At 36.9% G+C, this 26,658-nt stretch overlaps 1 protein-coding gene across 7 annotated transcripts in view; it reads left to right on the forward strand.

Annotated features, from left to right (window-relative positions):
- Positions 1 to 26,658, forward strand: part of BBS9 (Bardet-Biedl syndrome 9) — a 362,362-nt gene that overhangs the window by 60,671 nt on the left and 275,033 nt on the right. For 6 of the 7 annotated variants that reach the window (XM_033076476.2, XM_033076447.2, XM_033076485.2 and 3 more), the window contains exons 11-18: positions 4,209 to 4,285; positions 6,358 to 6,411; positions 8,812 to 8,914; positions 9,868 to 9,972; positions 12,822 to 12,836; positions 18,652 to 18,792; positions 20,940 to 21,035; positions 25,215 to 25,387. In XM_033076476.2, coding sequence (XP_032932367.1) covers positions 4,209 to 4,285; positions 6,358 to 6,411; positions 8,812 to 8,914; positions 9,868 to 9,972; positions 12,822 to 12,836; positions 18,652 to 18,792; positions 20,940 to 21,035; positions 25,215 to 25,387 — 764 coding nt within the window. The remainder of the gene's footprint in view (positions 1 to 4,208; positions 4,286 to 6,357; positions 6,412 to 8,811; positions 8,915 to 9,867; positions 9,973 to 12,821; positions 12,837 to 18,651; positions 18,793 to 20,939; positions 21,036 to 25,214; positions 25,388 to 26,658) is intronic. The other variant, XM_033076468.2, reaches the window with a different exon arrangement.

A 26,658-nucleotide genomic window follows, 5' to 3' on the forward strand; every position in this document is an offset into this window, starting at 1 on the left:
CATAGTTATATTTCTGAAAATTTAATATTTAAGAAAAATAAATAAATAAACCCTACTTTCATAATGTGGTTGAAAGGTTAAAGATGTCTGCATCAGGTTGCAGATAATTCTTGCTAGTACAAGGATTCAGGATAAAAACTGACAGTGCATGCACTACCCAAAGGCAAGAAAACTTGAAGCATTTCAACAATCTGATGTGGCTAGGCTTTAGAGCGAGAAAAAGTATTGCCAAATTTTGTTTATCAGTACAAATGATTTTTAAGTTATGAAATTGACAAAAGATTACATTTTAAAGGCAACTTTTCTGTTGGTTTAACTATTCAAAAACGTATTTGTAGGACAGAATATCTGAAGATGATAAATTCAGGAATTTATATACATTGCTAATGAATTGCATTGAATTTGTTCAAGTTCGGGCCCATAATTTTTACAGAGGTCCTTCAGTTTATATTTTAAAAAAGCCTGCTTGTGCAGGGAATTGGAAGCATGCGATTTTACAAGAAGCTGTGGAAAAATTTGCAACAAATGTAAAGAAGAAATAAATTTTTTTTTCTCGATGATAGGAAGCATGTTCTTAAAATGCACTAAAGAAATAGTCATGGCTTTCTATGTGAAAAAAAAGTGAAAAACCTCACAGTTGAAATTCCTAGAAAAAAAAAATTACTTATCTGCAGGCATGAGTTTGATTCTACAACACAAATATTTCTTTGTTTTGTAATTACACGTAACTTCATCCACTATCGTGGTAGACTTATATCAGGATTTTAATTTTCTGGATCCAGTAATGTGTTACTTAAGCATATAGATGTGAATAAGTTTCACTGATTTTTACCACAGTCCATCCTTATAGGTAAAGTCATTTCATGATTATAAACCGCACCTGATTATAAGCTGCATGTCCAGGTGTCGGCAGCTTTTCGTTCTTTGTCCATATATAAGCTGCACTGGATTATAAGCCGTACTTTTGTCCACGTGCAACTTTCACAAAGTTGCCAATTAGTAACAGAATCGCAGGATCGCGGGGTTTACTGGCTCATCACTGTGCGGGCTTGGATCAACCCCGCTGCCCCACCACTGGGGCCACTGCGGGCTCGCACTTCCGGGTTGGCAAATTTCTGAACTTCATCCATATATTGATGGCACCTGATTATAAGCTGCACTTCTGGGTTGGGACCAAAATTTTAGTCAAAATGGTGTGGCTTATAATCGTGAAATTACTGTATTTGGCAATTTTATCTGTCTCTCATAACAAATGAAAGAAAACCATGATGGAAAGAACAAATCCATTTGAAGTGAATCAACTTCAGTTTGTTAGTTTCAACATGTTGTCTGGAACATCTAAGAAGAGAAAGAAAAGGACTATAGCTGTCCTTTTTAAGATTTTATAGTACCTTCATGGTATGAATGATAAATTTGCTATGAATATTTTTGATTTTTTTCACCATTCTTTTTTCTTAATTTCCTTTTCTTCCTCAGTTTGTCTACTTTGATCTAAGTGGTGTTTTCAGATAAATGTTTATGCATGCTCTTGTTGTTGTGGAGAGATGCTCTAATAATGTGTTTGGCTTTAACTGGACGTAAAACTTGTATGAGAACCTTTCTATGCAACAAAATATTTTAATTATGAAGAATACGAATCGGTTTTGGATGTTTTTGCCTTGTTTCATTTTGGCTTTTTTTCTTAAAACTTTAGCTTGAGCCTTGGTTGCCATTAAGTTTCTAAGCACAATTTTAAATGACCAGTTGACTTTCTTGTCTTTTGAATTCATGCTGGTGTAGTCACAGCTTGTGTTGTTTTGAAAATATCTACCCTTATATAGAAATAGTTTTTCTTTGTTTCTTTTTGACTTTCAAATGTGGAAGGTATTTGGAATTAGGTAATAGTTTTAAAAAAACCTTAGAGTAGTTATTTCCATAAATGTCTTGCATTTCTGTCCAGTGTTGACCATTAAACTGTTGAACTTAAGCTTTTTTATACATTTCAAAGAATAAGGATTTGCAGTATAAACTGATTAAATATTTTAAAATCTTAACTGTTATACTAACTTACACCTAATGTTACTTGCATCACTCTGGATGACATAAGTGATACAAAGGCGTGTTTTGGCCTGGTTTAACAAAAGGCTGATACTTATATATAAACTTTGATTGTGATCTCTGTTGTACTTCTAATAGAAGAGTGACTGTATGAGAGAGTTTGCATCATAGTTAGCTTGAAGAAGTAACTAGAAGAGAAATGATTAAGAAGGGATAGAAAAAGAATGGACTGTGCTGAACTATGTGTTACAGTAATTTCATGATTATAAGCTGCACCCTTTTGACTAAAATTTTGGTCTGAACCTAGAAGTGCGGCTTACACTCAGGAGCAGCCTATATATGAACAAAGTGCGAGCCGCGGGCCCAGCCGAGCTGGCAAATTGAGTGCCTGCCAGTAAAACCTGCGATCATGCGACTGTTACAAATTGGTTACTATGTTGTGCGGCAGGGGATAGTGGGCTGGGGTCCCTCCCATCGGCACCGTGAGTGAAAGCGGGCTCTGTGCCTCCCTCCTGTTGCCGCCGTGGGTGCAAATGGGCTCCATCTCTCCTTCCCGCCATCCCCATGGGTGCAAGTGGGCTTCGTCCTTCCCTCCCACTGCCACCGTGGGTGCAAGCGGGCTCGTGCTGGCACTGCGGGGGGCAGCGCCGGGCCGGGGCGAGTGAGGCCAGCGGTGGCAGGTGGCAGTGAGTGAACCAGGTGGCAGCGGCGGCCGACCGGTCGACTCTGCTGAGCGGCGGCAGTGGTGGCCAGCCCCGAGCGGCCCTGCTGAGTGGCAACGCCGAGCTGGGCCACCCGGCCCCATCGGTAGCCCCAAGCGGACTGAGTCCGCCCAACCCCGAGCCGAGCCAGTAAACCCTGCAATCCCACGATTCCGTTACTAATTCGTTACTTTGCTGCATGCTGGTCCTTGCTGCAAACGAAACTGTGGCTTACAATCTGGTGCGGCTTATATAAACGGCCAAAGAACGAAAAGTCGCCGACACCCAGACTTGTGGCTTATAATCAGGCGCGGCTTATAATCGTGAAATTACTATAATTGGCCGAACCAGTTCTTTGCAATTGTGACAGTATGTAACAGGCCTAAACTTCTTTTCTAGGTGGTATTAGAGAAATGTGTTTAGGTTTTGCTTTTCTCTCTGGTACTACAAGGAGGCATTTCTCTCTGAGCGTAAGGAAGTGGCTACTTTTTTCTGTCTTCATCAAAATCTTTTCCCTTGACCCTCTTGTTAGAAAGAGATAGTGTGTTTTTTACTAGTTATAGATAATTTTCACAACCCTGTGTGTAATAAAATTCTTACAGCTTTCTGAATGTGCTCATGCTCTCAGTTATTCAATTAACATGTTAATTGCCCCTTTACATAAACTCTTTACTTGTTACTCTAGGAACCATGTATTTCCTGTTCAGATTTTTAGTTTTCCAATACATTTAGTATGTTACAAAATAGAAGTGCTCTTCAGAAAATGCATATGCCCTAGAACTGTACTTCTGGACTCTTATGAGAAGGTTTTTAAGGCTTTAATTTGTATTGGTTTTTTTTCATGTATGAATCAACGTAATGGATATAAGTGAGTTCATAGCATTCTTTTGCCTTGAATCTTGACAGACTTGGAAATCATCTGATGACATATTTTAATCAAGCTACGTGTAATGGTCTATACATAAAACTTTGATATACCCCCTAATGCAGAGGAATTTGATGAAGATTAGACTGTTAGACACAGAATCTTTCTTTGTGTAATATATTCACTACCAAATTACTTCTATGAAACTGCCATGAGATGTGTGGTGTTATTTTGGAGGTAGTTATTAATCATATGTTGTCATATGCATGTGAAGACAAAAGTTTAAAAGTACCTTACAATCTCTGAAGATCATGGATATTTGGTGTAAAATCATGTTACAGAATGCACCTAAATCCTTTTTCATACATAATTCAGAAACTCAGAATGAGATCCAAGTTTAGGTTGTCTGTAGAAATCTAATAGAATTGTGAAGCTTTTTTGGAAGTTTCCAAAATCATACACATTGCTATTTCGTTCTTTACGTTGGTAGGTGTAGAGATGGAACTTTGAGACTAGATGCTGTTGAAATTGTATTATTTTTATGAATGAAGCTAGATGTTTCTTAAAGGAGAACTGATTTGCTTTTTGCCTTTTTTTTCCCCCAGATATTTTGCCTGAATCTGAAAAACAGAGAGATCTAACTGTCACAGCAGAAGTTTCACCTGATTTGGATGAAGAATCTGTATGTACTTGTATAAAAAATATATTACTCTGAAAAAAACCAATTATTTCAGATGAGTAAATAATGACTGATCATGCATAGTTATTGCTATTTACATTTGTGTGACTGAGCTTCATGACCTTCAGTTTTCCATCAATTAGAACCCACTTTTCTTAAAGATTTATCTTCTGTCTAGAGACCTTTAGATTCAGGGCTAAGCAAACATAAGTGAACAAGAACTTAGGGTCCAGAATAACTTTGTCATGGTGAGAAGTTGTACTGGTGAGCAGTTGTAAACATTGGGGGAAACAGTCGAAGTGTCACCCTTGGATCTTTCAAAGACTCAAGCTGCATTGTAAGAAATAATCTTTTTCCAACAAGCTGTCATTCAATATTCTTTGGTGTTGCAGCCTAATTAGTTTATTCATGTTGTATATATACGTAATTTACAAAAATTATTCAAATTAAGATTTGGGAGAGCTTATACTGTTTCCTAAAACTCTTTCCTTTAAACATTTCAGAACGTATTTGTTGTCCTATAACATCTTTAATTCTTCATTTCTGGTCACCAGTTTCAGAAAAACTGACTTTTCACAGCTACTTATTGTTTAAAAAAATTCATAGGGATACTATTCTTTGATAAACGGACCTCTTTTAGTGTCCTAGTGCTTGTCTGTGGAAAAAAGAACAGTGTGACCTGGTCTTTGCTAGCTGCAATAATCTGCTCACAACACTTGGAGCTGTTAGGTGCACAGAATGCTGTAATGCTGCTGTGCTCATTTGCTCAACCTTCCAGATGCAGCTGGTCTGTTTCATATGTAAGTAACTCTATCAATCAAACCACTGCCTTGAATCTTTATCTGCACATATATTCTAGTTTCCTGTGTGGTCAGCTTTCCTGTGGGTTATTTCAGTAGCTGCCTGGGAAGAAAAATCTGATAAGATACTTCATGAGAAAGGATCAGTAAGCAAGTGTCGGAACGATTTAAGGGCTTCTGCAGTTACCTTGGGAAATGCAGGATTTCCGATGCTATTTCTGCACTTGTGAGAAGATTTAAATTGTGATGTGTGTGATAAAAGCAATGAGAATATAGAGTATTAAAATTGTGTAGCTAAGCAAGTGGAGGACCATTCTGTTATTTAACACCACCTTCTGTGTGTGGCCTCTGACCCAGAAAATCCAGGTGTTTTCTGAAAACTGTATCTTTATACCCTTTCTACTATTTCAGAATCAACCACTCATCACCAGAGAGTGTGACAAGCCAGTATTAAAGTCTGTGTCTTTTTTTTGCTGAGAAAGGTGCACAATGTACAAATGAAAGTCCTGCTTCTAGAACCCAGAGAGCCTACCAGCTTCCTGACTTCTTAGGAGCTTTGCAGATGTGGCCCTTATACTGTTTTTAATTTACACTTTTATAATGGGGATGTATAAGTTCAGTAATTTGGTATTATAATAGAAGTGAAGGAAGTGTTTCTTTATAATAGTTTAAATGGGAACATTTTCTTTAACTGTAGTGACCGACCTGTTTCAAAATTAAATATAAGCATAAAATTAAAACAGACTGCAAGATCAAGATAAATTTTGAAGTAGATGTAACTGTCTATTGAAATAGAAATTACCAGGAGTATTGATGTATCTGCTAGAATTTTCTTTTGAAGTTTCAGGTATATTTCTTATTATAAAATAGTGTGTGATGATTTTATAGTATGTTGTGTATATATTGGCAGATTGGAAGTCACCTTTCTCTGAATAGCAGAAGGTATTTCCAGAATTTGAATAAATATACAGTGGAAAGTAGTGTGCCAAACAAAACAGATTGTATTTGCATATACGTCAGAGTGTATTAGTTTCTTATATATACAATATTAATGACCTTTTGCTATCCTTTTTGCAGGGAATTTCAGAGACTTCACTTTTTCAGAAGGAACTCATAAATGTACTTTGTATTTTAATCTGTCATGGGAATGATAAGTCCTTTAATGTTAATTCTGTGTTTACCAAGTTGATGGTAGGAAAGTACTATTGCTTTTATTGTGTTTCCTGGTTCATGTGGAACATTAAATTTACTCTGTTTTCATCTTTTTTTTCACAGCAAGCCATTGGCAGTGAGGTAAAAGCAGGAGCAGTACCATCAGTCACAGTAAAGGTACGGTGCCTAACTCTAACAGTAGCGTTTGAATAGTGGTGGCAAATTGTAACAAACCCATCACTTTCTGTGTATTTCACTTAGAACATGAAAATGAGTGAAGTTTGAAATGCAATATATACTGATTTTTTTTCCGCCTTAGTATGGCAATGTGTCATTCTAGCAAGCCTTCTGCTACAGTCAGAAAGTGATTGCAGTTTTATTTTCTATAGGCTTATCAATAAACCATCACAGAAAAATTATTAGGATGACATAAGGTAGTTTTGGAAGCAATGAGAATATTTTTTCCAATGGCAATAAATGTTTGGTTACTCAAATGGAAAGTTTGTAATTCTCACCTGCCTTTTTAGTTATCAATAAGCAAAAATAGACTTTCTTTTTAAAAAATGCTTTCATAGCTTTGGCAATTAAAAAAATTAGAAAATTGCAGTTCCACATGAGAGCTGGTGCCTGTAGCTGAGTGTAAAGCCAGTGTGTGTATGTGTGCACATGCATGTGCATACAAGTGTGGTTTTTCCTCAGTATTGCCTAAAAAGGATCATGATTTTTATTTCTGACTTGAGGATGATCTTCTAAGAATATCAATAGAGTTTCATTTTGGAGAACCTTGCAAGTTCTCTTTCTGTCTAGAGTGAAAAATTCAGAGGGTAACTGAACTGTTTGAACCAGATCTCCTCAGACTAGTGGAGTTTACTTGTACTTGGTCCAGCATATTTTTCTGCATTTTTAAGTGCTAAAAATGATACAGGACAAAACTGCTGATTCTGATAAAGTCAGCAATAAGTCTGTTCAAAGAGGTTCATACGAATTATTTATTTATATATTTCATAATCTTGTAAATGGGAAGACCTAATCTCCCATTCTCTTTTTTTGTTTATGCATCTTGTACCTTTTAATGAAACAAAAATAGTAAATGTAGGAGTTACCATGAATTCAATTTTTAATAGAATCTTTTTTCTGTGATAAATTCCTATAACTGGTGTATTGTTAAACCTAAATAAATGTTGATGCTAATTATGTTAAAGTAGTCAAAATAGTTTCCTAACACTTGAGTAATTTTATAAGTCCAGTAATTTCACGTCTATAAGGCGCACTGGATTATAAGGTGCACTTCCGGGTTCTGGTGAATTTTCAAACTTTGTCCATATATAAGGTGCACCAGCCTATAAGGCACACATTTTTTTTGCAGCGAGGATCTGTGCGCAACAAAGTAATGAATTAGTAATGGAATCGCGCGATCGTGGGGTTTACTGGCAGGTGCTCAATTTGCAAACATTGGCGTAGCCTTTAAATGCAGCCCCAGGTGCCCTTCCCATGCTGTGGACCCTGGCACTCCTGCCTGCCCGCGGTGCCGACTGGCATGGCTTGGCTCACAGCACACCTCACGGCTCGGCCCCCGCACCCGGCACGCCTTGCAGCTTGGCTTGCAGCTCACACTTCCGGGTTGGTAAATTTCTGAACGTTGTCCATATATAAGGTGCACTGGATTATAAGGCGCACTTCCGTGTTTCAATCAAAATTTTAGTCAAAAGAGTGTGCCTTATAGTTGTGAAATTACTGTAGTAATATTCTAAACTGATTTAACCTGGCTGTAGTGAGGTTCTTGGTAGATCAGCAATGCAAAATAGATGATACTAGATATATGGTCTCTGTCTATGGAAAACCACGTTCAGATCTCAGTCACCACTATACTTTCATTTTAGGTATGAGTTAGGGACACTGTTTTGATATCCATTGGTTTTGCAGTGGAATAACTGTGCACAGTAGAAGCAATGAGGGCCACCCTATGTTTAGCTGAGCTTCCATTATCTGGAGTTGTTGTGCTGAGCATCCTGTATATTGATTTTTAAATTTTGTTTGCAGTAAAAAAAACCAAATAAAACTTGAAGGTGTTCAGAAGACTATGCATTACTGTTTCAGTTAAAGAAAGTAATTTCTTTGGTTATCTTTGATTTTATTATTCTTTGTTTTTTTCCCCCACTATAATAATCTAAAAATTGCAAAATTTTTTATTTGCTTGGATTAGCGTGAATGCTCATGACACTTGAAGGGTATTAAACATTCAATTAACATCCAATAAACATTCAATTACTTCAGCTTTTGTTTGTCTTGGGTTAAAATTACAAAGAACTTGAGAAGTCCCCTCAGGTTTTTGTAATCTTTCAAGTTACTTTATAGTAACTTTTTTTGTACTTTCAAGTATATCATTATTGGCTGTGAGTAAATAAGAATTATGAAATGAAAATACTGGTTTTGAAGTTGAAATTTTAATTCCCTAAATGTTGTTGCTGAAACGGTCTGTGCAGATTTTTGTATCTTTCTGTTGGTTATGAACTTTTTTTCTGCTGTAGAGATTAATTAGTTGCTTCATTTAAATACTTATTGTGTCCCTTGATCTAGATAACAATCCAGAGCAGAGTGACTGCACAGAAGCCAAGCCTGGTCGTGTGTGTGCAACCTCCGTTAGCAGTTACCTGTGATCAGTTTGTCTTTGATGATTTAGGTAAATTATGGTGATACCAACAAAACTGTTGTATACTATTACTTTTCCTGAGGTTTGAAAAAGTATAGCCCAGCGTCCAGTGAGTGCATTGTTGCAGATATACAGCAATTAAACAATTACAAGTTTACCTTGCCTGTACTCCACAGCTTTAGACACTACTTGGTGGAGGAAGATGAAGTAGATAGGAATGGAGTTGTTTCCTTGTTTGTGGTATGATGTGTGACAGGTAAAGAGAGACAAGGTGGCAGCTTAATGATGGAGGCAAAAAACCCCCAATTATTCTGTAGTACTTCTGTTGGGTTATTTTGTTTTGCTGACATTTCTGTCTATATAGAAATACCAGTCTTGATCTACGAACAGAGACAGCAAGTTTGTCAACTGGGGGACAGTCTAGCATCTGTTCCCAACATAGCATCAACTATTAGGGGATCCTTGCCTTTTTCCAACTTTGTTGGTAAGACTGTAGGTGGGACTGCATGTAAGACTATGTGGAGCTGAAGGTCAGATGTGTGCCTGCTGCTTCAGTTGGAACTGCAAGCCACTTCTACTCTGAAGAGGGAATAGTCCCTGTTGAAGGAGGGCTTTATTGACTGCTGCTCTCTTTTGAAGGGGCAGTTCTTATGTTTTCTCAACATGTGATAGGAGCAAATGGATTTGTAAAATACTAAAATTTCAATGTAAATACTAAAAGTGCAGTGTAAATCTCATTTCCTTTTATGTTCTCCATGGTCAGTATACTGAATTGTTTTATAGGTTATGCTTCAAGATACTTGGAGGCCCTAGTTTGCCTTTTACAAATTAAGGATAAAAGAAAGGCTTGTACAGTGATTTGATAAAGGTGAACTAATAGGGAAACTATGATATTTTAGTAGAATAATTCTCAAAATACTAGAAAATACGCTGCTTTCATTTGGATGCTCCTATTACTTAATTTATTTTTGTGTTGTTTTTAGAACCAGATTCATCTGAAACTGTGGTCCTATCTGTCTTTTTGAAGGAGAATTGTTCTCCACCAGAACTAGAAGGAACTTGTATGGTTTCATATAATATAGCAACAGGTAAGCCACTGGAGACTTGAAAGTGATCTGCCTTGGTTTTTTTGAGGCCTTTTCCCCTATACATTTCTTATAAATGTTATTTTGAAATATACTAAAGGCAGTAGTAATTAAAGAAATCATGTTTATCTAGTCTTCAGTTTTAGTTAACATTTTATCTTGCATCAGTTTGTGTAATTGATCTTACAGAGGTAAAATCATAAACCTTTTGCTTGGGAAACAGCTGTACCAGCTTTCTCACCCTGTGCTATCAACTTGCTTCTGTTCTGCTCCACCTCTTGGAGTGAGAAATTGATTACATCTTTATGAGTATTCACCCTTCTCCACAAATGTGACAATAATGCCTCCCCAGAGAGAATGAGATCTGAATAAGCATTGGGAGTGATTATTCCTCACTTCCTTTTTAACAGATGAACTCATTCCAAACTCATTCCAAACAAAAAACTAACCCAAAGAAAACAACTCTTTATTTTATGACGTTACAGTGTCCTAGTGATAGAATATGTGAATTTATTCAACTATCTATAACTGAAGGTTTATTAGCTTAGTGTTCTACACACAGCCTTGTGAATGTGTCAGGCCACTGAGCAGCTATATTTAGGCAGGGCTTCCATTTTAAATGTTGCATAAACCAGTTTAAGCTGTCAGTTCTTCACTTCTTGCTGCTTAGCTTTGCTCCTGCACTTTCTCCCTTGTTGTGGTCACACGATCATCAGTTGTTTCTCAGTCAGATTTGCTGACTTGGTTCACTATGCAAGGACAGAGCTGTGCCAGCACAAATGGAATAGACTGGCATGAAAGAAGTGCATGTGTACTAAAGGCTTCTGTGAAGGATGGTGGTTTTGAGTACCTTATCCTACCCGCACATTTATGTAAATATTTTCTTTGTATCATTTCACACTTGAAACATTGTGTTTATGATGGTAGTCTAGGCTGTTGCATGACTGCAGTGTTTATTTCTAGAAAAATAATGAAACACATGTTTTGAAAGAAAAGGAAGCCCTCTCTTGTAATTGAGAGCCTGCATGAACAGCTTGTACAACTTCAGTCCCTCTGTCCTGTAATTCTGACTGCATATTCCTTGTATATGAGATGCTGTGCATTCATAACTATCCAAATTAGTGATGTGGCCTTAGACAGATTATTGGCATGACAGAACAGGTAGCACACTGGTGCGTGTCTTGGATCCTCTGATTTTGAAAGCTTACTTTTTTTTTTGCTGGTCTCATTTCTGTAATTTTGTTTCATACGACCAGAAAATAAATGTATTATTTCCTTCAGGTAATGCTAACAAAAATTACATTTGTACTTTAGATATTGTTGGATTTTGCAAGCCTTTTGGTTAGGGAAGTAAGAGAATCTTGCATCTTACATGTGTTTGATGGTTTATATCATATTAAAAAAAGAACAAGCAGACATGACATCTAACAGAATTACAGAAACAGAAGAATAAATTTTAAGAACTTATCTTTGGTGGTTGAATTTCAAAGACTTCTAAGTAAGGGAACATAATTAGGGTTAGGACTAGGATCTGCTAATTTTTAAAATATTTATTTAAATTATTAATCTGAGATGATTCTGTGGAATTACATACAAATACTAGTGTTACTTGGCAGTCAAATCCTTAAATGTAATATACTAGTAAACAAACTTCAAGTGCTTTTATTACTTCATTTTATCTGAACAGAGACTGTTTCCTCTTTAGTTACTTAAGATATCCGTATTTGTGGCCAAATTACAGTAATTTCACGAATACAAGCCGAACTGAGTATAAACCGCATCGCCAGGTGTTGGCAACATTTCGTTCTTTGTACATAAATAAGCTGCTATGTCGTTCGCAGGGAGGACCCGCGTGCAACAAAGTTGCCAAATAGTAACAGAATCGCGGCAGGATGGGGTTTACTGGCTCGGCTCGGGCCATGAGGGCTCGGGGCTGCCGACAGGGCTGGGTGGCCCAGCTCGGCGCTGCCACTCAGCAGGGCTGCTCGGGGCCAGCCGCCGCTGCCTCTGGGCTCGCTTGCCCTGGCCCGGCACTGCCCCGTGGTGGCAGGAGGGGCACAGAGCCCGCTGGCACCTGCGGCAGCAGTGGGAGGCAGGGATGGAGCTGCCCCACTCCTGTGACTGCGGCACGCGGGGACGGGAGCCCCCCGAGCCGCGGGGCCAGCAGCACGGAACCCCCTGCCTTCCCCCAGGCCGCGGCGCCACCAAGAGAGAGCCCCTGCCTCCCCCCGGCCTGCGGGGCCAGCAGGAGAGAGCCCCTGCCTCCCCCTGAGCTGCAGGGCCACCAGGAGAGAGCCCCTGCCTCCCCCCGAGCCGCAGGGCCAGCAGGAGGGAGCTGCCCCGCCTTCCCCACCCCCTGTGCTGCCTGCACAGAGCAGCTCCACCCACCGCGCAACACAGTAACCAGTTTGTAACAATCACGTAAATGCAGGGTTTTACTGGCCGGTGCTCAACTTTGCAGTTTGCACTGACTCGGTTTGCACTCCCGAGGTTGAAAATGTCAGAAAATTATTCACATATTGGCCGCTCCTGAGTATAAGCCGCATTTCCGGTGTGGGAGCAAAATTTTGGTCAAAATGGTGCAGCTTGTATTCGTGAAATTATTGTACTCTTCACTCTATCTCTGTGGGATTCATGCAGCCGAAGCTTGATGAGTCAGTCACTTGGATAGGGTTGCATTATTGATGAATGTGTTCTCATATGTGGTTTTTGGCTAGTATTATGTCTTTATGTATTGTCTATTTAACAAATGTGGCTTAAGTTCTTAGAACCCTGTTACATTTCCTTTTTTTGATTTGAGTAATATCTCATGTATTTTTTCCCCTTTTGTCCTGTTGCTGCTCATATGGCAGAGCTCAATCCTGAAGGTGAGTGAATGCAAAAAATGCAAAGTTTTATGAGGGGCAGTGTATGCTGAATTAAACAGATTTGGAAGGGAGCTTTATTTTGCCTATTATTTCTGTAAGTTCTTATTCTTGTTTTGATGCTATAAAGGTGTGGATATAGAGAATAGAATGTCATAAGGACGTTTCTTGGTGAAGCATATTGCACTGTCTCATATGTAACTTTCTCATATGTAATTTTCTCATATGTATGAATTTCTCAAAATATTAAGTTCCTTGTACATTGAGATTGGAAATAGGAAATAATTATACTTTGTTTTACCTGTTTTTTTCCCCAGTTTTAGCAGTTAGGCAGTTAAATTATATCTTTGGTGCAACTGAAACAGCTATTAGGCATTTATGCTGTTTGGGCTGAGTAGCTCTGAGAATGATGTCACAACATTTCTTCATTCCAATTCTTATTGGAAACATCTTATTCAAGGCTGCAAAGCTGCTTTCTATCTGGGACTACCAGCAGTACAAAATTTAGCTGTGATTGTGGTAGATATAATTCTTGGAAAAGGTACAATTAAGAGACAAAAAAAGACTGGAAAATTAGCTTATGTGTATGTAGAGAGAAGGGTAGTTTTGCAGTGTAGTTGTAGATGTGTTGAAAAAATGCTGTGCTTGTAGAAGATACTTTATGAACTTTAAAAAGAAATTTATTAAGCACACATTCCTTCATGTTTTGGGAAGATAAAAAGGTTCATTGTCATACATTTAGAGTTCAACTAAAATGGAGTTTTTAGTTTTGCAGTTTTCCTAAACAAAGTTATAGATGTATGTATATTTGAGTCTCATTTTTCAATACTTGTGCTCTTTCAAGCTAAGTACAGTAAAAAGAAACAAGAAGGTTACTTTTACGGTTCCCCTCCTTTTTTAGTTTCTGGATATTTCAGCAGACCTTCAGGTGTTATACAGGAAATAGATGCTTGAAATATCTCAATAAGATACTTCTCTTGACAAGAATAACTGTTACCCTGTGACACGTTTCTTCTAGACAAAGTAATTAAAAAAATTAATAAACTATATCAATACAAGTGTATATAGTTTGAAAGAATACTATTCTGAAAATGAAGATTTGGGATTTTTTTTTTAAGAAATACCGAAACAAGATGAAAACCTTATCCTGAAGAGAATATTGCAGTGTGGGAATACAACTGGAGAGCAGAACTACTAGTACTGCTCAGCTTGTTACTACCAATGTAGATCTGTTAGCCATAGTAGGCTGCAAGCCTTGGCAGGAGTGAGTAGGCCTCAAGCCTTGGCGGAAGCAAGCGGGATTTTGGAGGAGGAATGTGAGATATGAGAAAGTGCTTGGTACAGGGTGCTTAGCATGCAGTTTTATGGGGATTTAGAGGAAATATATCTACCTGACTAGCTTGAAGGAGACCTAGATTGAGCAATGTTATTTAGTTACAAGTTAGCAATATACCTTAGTTACACTAATATTATTGGTGCGCTGTTTTTAGCTACAGTAGAAAAGGTGTATAAACTTTGCATTGTGGATCAATAAACGGCTTCATGGCTCCTTGCAAGGAAATCATGAAGACCCTGTCTCTTCATTTCCACTGCCGTCATTGCAGAGCACAGTAAACTTCGTAGAATTATCTGTGACAAAAATCTTTTTCAGTTACTGTAGGGTACACTGAACTACATAAACTCAGGGTCATCAATACCAGAGCAAATACTAATTCTCTGAATATTTAATATTAAATATTCTTAATATTTAATCCTAAATTGGGAGATCTGAGTATCAAAACTCAGTAATCATGCACATTAATGTTATGTTTCAAATATAACTAAATGAATGCATGAGGAATTGGGAAATGAAATAGTATCTACAGGGCATGTGACTGTTTTATTACTTATACCAAGTAAGTGCATAGTATGACTTTAAATACTAGTACAGTAATTTCACGATTATAAGCCGCACCATTTTGACTAAAATTTTGGTCCGAACCCAAAGTGCACCTTATAATCAGGTTGCGGCTTATATATGGACAAAGAACAAAAAGTTGCTGTTTTAGTTTGGAGGACAAGTGTCTGCTAAGAAAGGCAGGAACTTCTCTTTAAAATGGAGAATGTAAATCCCCTCCCTCCAAATTATTATAATTTTGAAATCAAGGGGCTTTCAGGCAAAGATATGGGAATTAGGAATAACAGTTCTTTTCTAGGGAAATTAAAATAGAAATACAGTACTACAAAGAAACAAACTCCAAACCCTGACAACGTCAGAGTACAACCTGACACCCTGTCAGGCAGGGTGTTGGTAGCAGTCTCATTAAATGGTGGTTGCAGTCCTCCTGCAGTGACAGATGTGGTTCAGTTGAAGCAGTGATCCTGCAGAAGGTGCAGTTTCCCTCTGGAGGTCCAGTGGTGATGTGGAGAAACTCAGTTTTCCTCTGGAGTCCAGTGGAGAAAGGAGCTACCTTGGTGTCCCAAAACCTCTGTTTTCATCTTGGTAAGAATGTTCCCCTGGCTGGAGCAGCATCCAAATGGGATGAAGTAATTTTATCAGTCACACAGTGGGACTCAATGGGCCATTAGCAGAAAATGACTCGCTGGAGGAAGGATGGGTTGTGAAAAGATAAAGAACAATGCCCTGCCTGGTTTCAATGGATGGCCCATTAGCAGAATATCTGCCATTGAGATAAGGATCACTACCCCACCCTCAACAGATGGTGATAGAATAGACACTTTTTATCACACTCTGTATTGTAATGTGCGGCTTATAATCAGGTGCGGTTTATATATGGACAAAGAATGAAAAGTTGCTGGCACCCGGAAGTGCGGCTTATACTCAGTGCGGCTTATAATTGTGAAATTACTGTACCTTATGAGATAGGATTAGACATCTGTTTTGTTTCAGATTAGAGGAAAATCTGAATTTTTATTTCCTCTGTTTTTTCTTTATTATAGTACTAAAATTGTGTATCATGGAAAGTATCACTCTAAATGAAGTGTTACTCTACAATTACAATTACACAATTACTATTATACAATTACAATTACAGTTACTCTATACAATTACATTACTACACTAAAAAACCCTTCTTACCTAATCCAGTTTCTTACTTAAGGCATAGTCTTAATTACAACTATAGAAACATAAATTTATAATTTCTCTGCTTAATGTCTGTGTACTTTTATTTTTACCTCAATCCAAGCTTCTTCCAAGGCTGCAAAGGAAACCCTTCAGTATCTATCTGTTTCTACCTTTCTGTTTCCTACAAAGTGTGATGTGTTGCTAGACAGAGTATCAACAGGTTGAAGAAATTCTGACTCTCACACATGGCTAATACTTTGTTTCCCTACTACCATTTGACATTCTGAAATACTCTGAAACATTTCCCAGCTAGTTTTGACTGTAGTGATAAATTTTGTTGGAGCTTTTTGGTTTGTTTTTGTTATATGCAGCTATTTTGGATTAATTGACTAGAAATCTCCCCAGTCTCCTCCAAAAGGTAGATAATATTTGATTTAGTTTTGATTTGACCTTTGTCCAAAATATTGAAAAGTTATGTTTATGATGAGGCAGACTGACAGCAGACTATACAGAAAAACTGGTCTTAAAAAACAAGAAAAATGTCTTCCTTTAAATGTATTAAAAAAAAATCAGTATCTTTTTCCCTATATCTTTTTTCCTACTTGTCCCAGTTTAGGGCAAATTTTGGAGGAAACTTCCAAAGGGGTCCCTCTAGAAAGCAGATTTAATAGACCCCTCCCCCAACTGATTCGGGAAAAGATTGTCTTGTAGAAAAGGGTAAAAAATGTTTATTTAACAAGCAAAGTATTCTCAAGCATAAAAAACTAATAATATAAACCAATAAAACCTCTCACTGTTCTGAAGAGATGGCAAATTCAGAAAGTCATTTTTGTGGGTGTAGGTTGGCTCTCTCAGTCTCTTATCAGTCCCTCCTGCACTGGAAAATGCCACATCCCAGGCCCTGGTGGGCCACAGGTGTGAGCTCCTGGTGTTTTTCTGGGTTTTCAATTCAGAGCAGGTTTGAACAGTTTCAAGAAAAAGCCATGGTCTGGGGCACGTCTGTGCCTCAACTAACTAAAAAGCCACCAAACTAAAAAGCAAAGGAGGGCTCTCTCCTTCTGTGCATGCTGCAGACAACACAGTCTGTGAGAAGGAAAGCTGAAGCGCTTATCTATGTGTTTTTGAATACAAACACCTCAGACATTCTGCCGCTTCTCCTTCTCCCCCCTTCACTGTCAAATCTAGTTTTAAAGGTTCAAAACTTATTTCTGGGTTAAACAGACGAATAGGGATACAATTCAGCATCATAAAGTCACCCCAGGACACTACTTTTGCTACTAATTTTTTCCTGTTGATAAGTCTCCATATCTTGAGTTCAATACTAAGATGTTTGTGTTATGCTGTCATCAAGAAAAATTTTACTTTTCCCATCAGGTGATGAAGATGCGGTTTAATGGATCATTCTGAAAGATCATGGGTTTAATTTCAAGTGTTCCTTTAGGAATTTTCCTTGGAACCTGGAGATACTCTAATTTTGAAGTCCTATCTTCAATTTGAATGATTTTTCTGCTCAATTTTCTATGTTTTTATATTTCTAAGTGCTGCAGAATAGTTACTTGGAGGTATTATCAACCAAAACAGCTTGTGAATTGACAACCACAGAGAATAATCTGAGCCTTATGGTAGTATTTTTTTTCTGAGACGAGTCTTATAAATACTTTTTTTTGGTTGGAAGACATCTGAGAAGCATCAAACAAACAAAATTACTAGCAAACAGTTGCTTGGATGGCTATTGAATGTTTGAGCTCAGTTTTTATACTCTCTGCATATACCTCTGTGTAGCTATTAGTTTCATGACTTTTCTGACAGTAACTTACTTTATTGTGTCTAAAAATCTATTTTGTTAAACAAGATTTTCCTGTAGGTGCTTCATCAAAAAATTGTCCTTAAAAACCCCACATTCTGTCTTCTCAACAGAGCATGTACTCCATATCTCATAGCAATGAGCACTTTTGCCTTTTGCATAGAACATGCCAGGCAATTGCTGACATGCCAGCAATTTGAAATAGTATTTATATCTGAGAAAATTTTTGACATGTTTGAATGTGTTTTCTAAATATTAATGTTAAAACTGCCTCTTTTTTCCTGCACCCTTCTGATGAAATTGCTTGTGATAGTAGATCTTAATACTCAAGGCAGTAGCCAGTTTGTCCTACAGTTCTGTTTTATTATGATGCAATAAGTTGAAAGATAGAATTTAATATACATTTGGATAATAACTTCCATTGACTACGTTCTTTTTCTAAGCCACAAACCTCTGAGAGACAATATGAAGGTTGCATAGATGTTATTTAAGAGTGTATAAAAGAAGAGTAAATACACTCATAAAAAGAATTTAGTTTGTGATATTCCTAATGAAAATGTTGATGCTTCAATTCTGTATTTGAAGTATTGAGAGTAATCACACAACTGTTGTTTATGTTAAAGTGGTATTGTTTGCCTAGAGCATTAAATAAAACTAATCTTCATTGCATATTAATTAGTATAAATACAGTGTGCAGTAGTGCTGTTAATAGCTCTTGGTTTCCCATCCATATAAAAATGTTCACTTGAGAATGTAATTAGATGTATTCAAATTTAAAGATATTTTAGGTGGAAAATTTAAAAAGAAAGAGAATTTTATATTTTTGATTTAAATCCTTTCCTTAATTACATTAAATGTCTTGTTATACCTGTTTGAGGACAGTGCTATAAAGTATCCTGAATTCAGAATGTGGAAATGAAAAATGAATTTGTGTTCCTTCATTTTAGGAATACCAAGAGTTTCACAGTGTAGCTTCAGTCTGCCTTTGAAGTTAGTTTGCTTTCCAGCTCAACCTTCAAAAGCAGCAAACCACAAGCTAACTATTGATACCAACAAACCTCCCATCAGTTTTGTCACTATTTTTCCAGGTAGGTTTTTAAATATAAAAGGTGTTAGAGGCTCCCAACAGGAATTGTTTGTCCGTGTGAAGTAATGAGATAATTAAAAGAGCTCATACATTTTGAAAGAAATTACGGCATAATATTTCAATAATAATACACCTAGGGTAGTATACCTGCTTCTGGTAAAACTGTAGATTTCTTTACATGGTATAGACCTAATTTTTGTGTGTGCAGACAATAATTTTGCGTAAAATTGCTTAAGTGGTGTTGTAATCAGGAAAACTTGGGTATTCATTTAAAAGGTGTGCAGGGCAAAGCAGAAGTGGCAAGTGTTGTACAGAAAGAGTACAGTTGCTTTGGAGGACTACTTGCAGATTATTTGATGTGTCAGTCTGAAGCTGATTGTATTTAATAATTTCAGTAGCCTTCTTGGACCAAAAAGAAGACTTGAACATAGCATAATTTTCTGATGTGCAAATCCAAGCTATGTTCTCTATTCAGTATTATATTAAAGTAGCATGATGGAGAAGTTCAGTTCCACTTAGGGGAGGAAAAAGAAGAATTAAATTGGGTGCTATAAAGTTAATGTTAAGAAAGTAAATTTTACTGTAATCATGTGCTCAAAATTTGGAAGAGAGAGGAGGTGGAAGTTAGCACAGGAATGCTCTGTGGTACAATATTTTGTAATCATAAGCAAACAAATAAAAATTTAGGATGCATTACACAAAATGTTTCTGTGCAGGAAACCAATATCATGTTAGTATGCACTGGCAAACTGAGTGTTAGTTGCTGATATTAAATAAAATATAATGTGTATAACTCAAAAGTGTAGAAAAATGTTATCTAGAGATTTCAAGAGAATTAAAAGAAAGTGACTCATTTAGCTTAATAATACACAGACAAAAACATAATACAGTTGACTTCAGTAAATATTTTGTGGCTATATCTTGGGTCTAAATGATCATATTAGCACAAGAAGAAATTATTAAGTAGGGCTTATAAAGTGGTTGTGAGTAATTTCAGTCTGGCAATGGATAAGTTTTTGAAATTCAGATGACTAAGGTTCTGGGACAATTTGCTGAAAGCTGTATAGGCCAACAACTTTACTATTGTATTTTTAAGGAGTAGCTGTATCTCTTAAAGCTTATATAATAGATTTGTCTGAGACCAGTGATGTAGGCTTTGTTGGTGTTTGTTTGGGTTATTTTTGTTTTTAGGGTTTTTTTTGTAGTGTGGTTCTCTTCATTTTAAAACTAAATACAACTTTTCTCTCAACTGGATGTGCTCTGTAATACTTGAAACATAGCAACATCTTTTTAAGAGTCTCTTTTTGAGGTTTTAATAGTGGGCTTCTATTATGCCTAAGCAATAATGCTTTCAGAATAGCACATTGTTTTTTATTTTTAACCTAGGGATGTGTTGTTGAGAGTACAACACAAAGTATAAGACTGAGAAGGCATTAAAATGTTCTGATTTCTGTTAATTCCATTTACAGTGATTAAACAAAAAGAGTATGCTGTTTATGATGTTTATATTTATTATTATGATTTAATTTGTGAACAAACTTTGAATTATTGGTGAATGCAATAGAAGTTGTGTCTCTTCTCCCTGTTTTGCCTTGTTTTCAGGAGTAGTAGTGGAAAGAGTGATGACAAAGAATCGTTTTTAAAACATGGTATTCTAAAATTAAACCTTTAAAATTGGTATAATCCACTACACAGAATGAAAAGAAAGGTGGGCATGGATGGACTTTGCACTGTAGCTAGTTTTAGCAAGCTAGATTTTTTTTTTGCTCTGTGCTGAAAGCTAAAAAAAGATTGGGCTTAAGCAAAAGTTTTGCATAATTATTTGAATTAAAGATGACCTTGCATCTGGTGAAAAGTGGTAGTCTTTGGACTCTACACTAGTTCTTTTAGAATGCACAGACTCAACCTCTGGGAAACTAATCTTTTGTTTTCAGGCTGGAGAATGGAAACTGTGTGTAGCTCACATTCCACCTGTGAATGAAGGAAGGGTGTACCAAACTGCTGATATTTGTTACTTTTGAACCCTAAGAAGGGAAACAATCTCATTCATCTGTTTGTGCAAAGATTGATACAGTCCCGGCTATGGATTGAGGTTTGCTGAATGCCAGTGTCAAATTACAGAAAATGGTATTTAACTTTATTTTCCAGACTTTGTTGATCCATCTGAGGGTGACCAAGCAAACGCTCTGGGATTTCAGTTTATAGCTGGTTCAAAAGCCACTCTTCTTGCTTCAAAAACATCACGTAAGTTCTATCAGTATTAGAATAAAAGAAGTCTCATCATCAGTTAGAACATGTACAAAATGAGAATGTGGATCGTACAAGGAAGGATAATCAGTGTTTGCAAATTAACACAGAAGTTTCAAAGTTAATTGATGCTTTCTTATCTCCTGTCAAGTATAAAATTGTATAACAAAACAAAAAATCAGTCAAAATACAGTACATAACAGTGGTAGTTTTCTGAAGAAATTGAATTTTCTTGAAGCTTTTAGCAATGTTTTTATTCATAAACTAATGCTGTCATTATAATAAGGGAAAAAACCCCTCATTTTGAAGGAGTTTCAACATCTGTGTATGGAATTTGTCACCTACTGAAATTTTCGAAGGGATTAAAAGGCAAGTTTCTGACTTCCTACTGAGTTTGAGTAATCCTTGACTTAAATTAGGCATCAAACCCTACTTTTTTCTCTTTATCTAAGTAAATGCCTGTCTCTTCTCTTTAGGTGCCTAGATATCTTTGTAAGTAAGAGATTATGGATTTAAGATCCTTCTTACTGTGTTTACAGAATGTATGAACATATATGCAGATATGTTGTTACCTGGTCCAGTATCTCTTGTCTAGAGCAGTTTTTGATTTAAATAGTCCTGTTCCAGCCACCTCAATTTGTGCTGTCTGAAAGGATAGGTTCTCTTAATTTTCAAGAGTTTATGGTCTTCCTCTGTACAACTACTCAACTTGCTAAACTCTTTTTGGCATGTGCCTTGGAGCCAAATAAGTTCAATTGTGTTTATAATTTTCCATGCCAGCAGAGCACAAAGTCTTCATTTAATACAGCAGACTACAAATTGAAAAGGTAGAAAAGCAACTGTGCACTGCAGAGGGTTCAGTTGGAACACTGTGTGAATGCTTTGTGGAAACTTCTTTGAGTGAAAAATCACAATTTGGTTTGTCGATGTGAAATTTTTTCAACACAGAGATAATGTTCCTTACTGTTTTCAGAAATCCATATTTGTGATGGGCTATATAAATATTGGTGGTGCCAGCTGTGAGCTATAAGATAATATGTAATACCTTTTATAATGTAATCATATGTGTTAAAAACAGAAACCATCTGGAGAATAATTTTCATTGTACCAAGAATCATTTTACATTTCTAAGAACAAAAATCTATCTGTATTGTTTTTTATGTGTATTATTTACATGGTGTTTTATTGTTACTTTGTTTTTAATATTTCTTTGAATAGGAGATCTTAAACAGTTCTAACTAAACTAGAAGTGCAATGATAGTTTTAAAAACTAAAGAATTGAAAGGATTTACAAATAACTTTTTCCTGGGTTGCAGTTTAAATCTTTAATTTGGACTTTTTCGTTCATAGTTGTTAAGGGGAAATTTGTTTCTATGTAATGAATATATTTTATCTTCTACTGAAGGCCATAGTTTTTAATCTCACGCACCCTACCCCCAGTTCTCAATCTTTTTCTCTCAGGTTTGTTTATTCACCAACTAGGAGTGATGCTTGCAGTCTTAGAATAAACTTTCCCACACTGCTTTATTTGTGAAGTTTACTTTACAAAGGAACTTCACGATATCTGTTTCTCTTAGTATGGCTACTCATTTGCTGTGTATGGGAATTCTAACTTTAGAAAAACTGGCAGTATGGTGTCACTTTCTATGTTAGCATCCTGTTTCAAGGATCCGCTTCATGCATTGAACTGGGTTGATTAGAGAACGTCTTAGGGGAAATTTGCGTATTTGAAATGTTACCTAACTAAAACTTATTTAAAAGTAAATATTTGTAAAAACTCTTATAGTCAAGCATAATTCAGAATATTTTTATAAACAGAGACTATTGATAATACAAAAGCATTATTTGGTAGAATATCATGATGCTTAAATTTTTGTGCTTGACTGAACAGATCATCTGTGAAACTGATGAATGTAGATGAAATTATGTATTATTTGGTAGGTACTTACTCTACTGTGTAACACTGAGCTTATACTTTGTAATACAAAGTGCTTATGTAGCATTTTAATTGAGGAAGTGTTCTTCAAAAGGAAATTTGTATGTGTAGACAAATTTTGACTAGAAATAATGGTGTTTCAGAAAAGAAAAGGAAGCTTTTAAGATCAAGCTTTATTTCTGGTTTTCCATGAAAGGAGTTTAACATGAACAGTGGAAGAAGACCTCTTTTTCCAATATTCCTTATCAAATGGACCTTAAGTTTTGAGTGGGAAGAGCTGCATGTGGCAATGAAGGTCATCAGGTTCAGCTGGGCTTCATTGCTGAAGCTGCAAACAGGAGCAACACCTGTTTTCATGTTAATTTTTAATTCTATTAGCTAATCCATTTTGACCAGTGTAGCAATTGAACATATTACTTGACTTGTCAAGACTGCTGCATAGAAACCCTGCCTGAAGTACATCTTTACAGAAAATATATATTAAAAAGTAGCTTGCACCAGCTGGATTGTGATTTTAAGGTGTTTTTTTTGGCTGAAATTTTTAAAACTGTCTTTTAATATAAGTGTAAGGAAGACTTGTCTGCTAATTGTGGCTGGTATTTGTTTTTTTCTGATGTCAGTTTTCTAGCTGAGAAGTGAACTGAATCTTCTAAACTTCCTACTGGCACAACAACTATGCCTAATGTAGGTTGTGCTATTTGGACAGCCTGTTGAAATGTGAAAAGACTTTGTAACCTATTCAATCTATTTGTGCCCCTCAGTTTCCTGCTTTTCTGATGAAAAACTGTTGTAATTTTCTGTAATGGAGCTTATTTTAACGAAAAACTAATACAAGCTGGTTAGCCATCAGCAAAGCTTGGGATGAACGGAAGCACAGTTATTTTTCTTTTCTTTTTTGTTGTATTTCTGTTTAAAGCATATGTTTAGTTTAACTACAGATTCCCAGTTTTGTAATATTTCTAAATCTAATTTGTCTTTCTTGAGACTTGGAAGGTCACGTAAAGCAAATAATTGCAATGTTCTCTATTCAGGCCATGGTAAAATTAGATTATGTTTGTATGGACCAGCAAACAGTATATGGAAACTAAATGTGCAATTTGGAGGAAATTAGTTTTGTCCATTTTAAACCATTAATGTATTAGATATGTCAATTATAAACGGAATGACTGTTGATTTGGCCTGAAAACATCTGAGCTAATTTCCATCAAGGAAAAATCACTTAAGGCAAAGTATGATGATACATCCAATTAAGTCGAGCCATTACATTGTGAGTGTTTAAAAAATGGATATTAGGTCAAATGATATCTTTAGCAGATGATGTTCTTTTCTATAACAAGCATGTTTTTAAATAAAACTTGCTTCTTTCCTGTTACACTATAAACAGAATTTGTCATTCTGTATTTAATGAAATACGTATCCTGGGAATGATGCCAGTGGTAATGTCAAACAATCTTGAATTACTAACGCTGAGAAAGTTTAAAATAAGTACGTTGAAGTTTAGAAGAATTCTGGTTAATTTGATTTACTGTGGACCTTTTTAACAAGGGCAATAAAAAGGGAATGATTTTGTGTCAAATCTACACAGCTGCCTATCCTTCTAGTGTTACTTATGTATGTAGTTAGTTATGTAATGAAAATATGTAAGAAGCTTACATGTTTGAAAATGCTTTATGTGAAAAAATTAAAATTAAAAGGCCACTATGATTTTCCTCAGGTTTTTCTCAACATTTATTAGATAATATCAATTAATTCTGTTAATTAAATTAATAATAATATTAGTTAATTCTGATTTCCTAGAAGCTGGAGAGAGGGTTATAATAACATGAACTAGAAATAAAATCTCATTCCACTAACCTGGTACTTCAAAACTCACTAAAATATGATGCATTAAATGAATCTTCTGGGACAGGTAACACTAGCTAACAGGATTTGGTTTTTCACTTCAGATTTTATTAACGCTTTTCATTTCTACTCTGAGCCATTTTTGCAAAGTCATAGAATGTGGTTGGATAAGAATCACGTTCTACTAATATTAGTTGCATTTAGGGTGGAACATAGCACAATCAATAAAATACAAGTATTTCTTTAACACTAATGAATGTGCATGTTTTAAGAAAATCTCATGAAGATTTTGGATACAGTTAGCAAGTTCTATTTGCGTGTTAGCTAAACCATTGTAATAATGAATTGAAGTGTCTGAAAACTGTGTTTATTACCTTGATTTTGTTCTTTACTCAAAGAACGTTACAGGATTCAGAGTGATCAGTTGGAAGATCTTTGGCTGGTAACAAAAGAGCTCATATACCGACTAGAAGAGCATTTCAAGAAGCAAAACTGCAAGGATTTTGCATGTACCTTTTCCGGTTCAATTCCTCTGCAAGAATATTTTGAACTAATTGATCGACATTTTGAGGTATGTTACATAATGTGTGAATTGCTAATGGTCTCCTAGTTTGAAATTGGATTTTTATTCAAAGGTTAATCCAATTACAACTATAGTATCACAAGCATTTAGCTTTCAGAAAATACAAAGTTGGACCTGAGGGAATGTCCCTTCAGATTTAAAAAAAACCCTGCCCTTGTAGAAGTCGCATTGAAGACTCAAGGAGGTTTACCAGATCAGAAATAAAAGAAATGTACAGTAATTTTACAATTATAAGCCACACCTAATTATAAGCTGCACTTCTGCGTGTCGACAACTTTTCGTTCTTTGTCCATATATAAACTGTACCGGATTATAAACTGCACTTTCGATTGCAGTGAGGATGCTCGCGCAACAAAGTAACGAATTAGTAACATAATTGTGTGATTGCGGAGTTTACTGGCTTGGCTTGGGGCCGGGTGGACTCAGCCCATTTGGTGCTGCTGACGGGGCCGGGTGGCCCAGCTTGGCGCTGCTGCTCAGCGAGGCCCGTTGGGGACGACCGCTGCTGCTGCAGCTGCCACTGCTGCCGCTGCTCAGCAGGGCCGGCCAGCTGGCTGCCGCTGCCACTGCCACTGGGCTCACTTGCCCTGCTCACTGCCTGCTGGGTTCGCTCGCCCCAGCCTGGCGCTGCCCTGTGGTGCCGGTGGGAGCCCACTTTTACCCGCAGTGCTGGTGGGAGGGAGGGAGCCTGCTTTCACCCGCGCTGCCGGCGGGAGGGAGGGAGCCCGCTTTCCCCTGCAGTGCCAGCGGGAGGGAGGGAGGGAGCCTGCTCTCCCCCGTGGTGCTGGCAGGAGGGAGAGAGGGAGGGAGCCTACTTTCCCCTGTGGTGCTGGCGGGAGCCCGCTCCGCCTGCTGCGCAACAGAGTAACCAATTTGTAACAATCGCATGATCGCGGATTTTACTCGCAGGTGCTCAAGTCGCGACCTTGGCTCGGCCTGTGGCTCTCACTTCCAGGTTGGCAAATTTCCTGAACTTTGTTCATGTATTCGCCGCCCTGAATATAAGCCACACTTCCAGGTTGGGACCAAAATTTTAGTGAAAAGGGTGCGGCTTATAATTGTGAAATTACTGTAATTACTTTTTCCTGTTTGGCCATGCAGGTGACAATGAAAAATCTCCAGTAATTCAACTAGCTTGTAGAAATAGCTAATAAATGAAAATATATGCATTCTTTCTCCCATACCTTTCCAAGAAAGAAAGAGAATAGCTACTTGAAAATTTCTGTTAAACTCATGTATTTGGGCTAAAGCAAGAATAT

This window comes from Catharus ustulatus, chromosome 1 (assembly GCF_009819885.2).
Source record: "Catharus ustulatus isolate bCatUst1 chromosome 1, bCatUst1.pri.v2, whole genome shotgun sequence".
Lineage (NCBI taxonomy): Eukaryota > Metazoa > Chordata > Aves > Passeriformes > Turdidae > Catharus > Catharus ustulatus.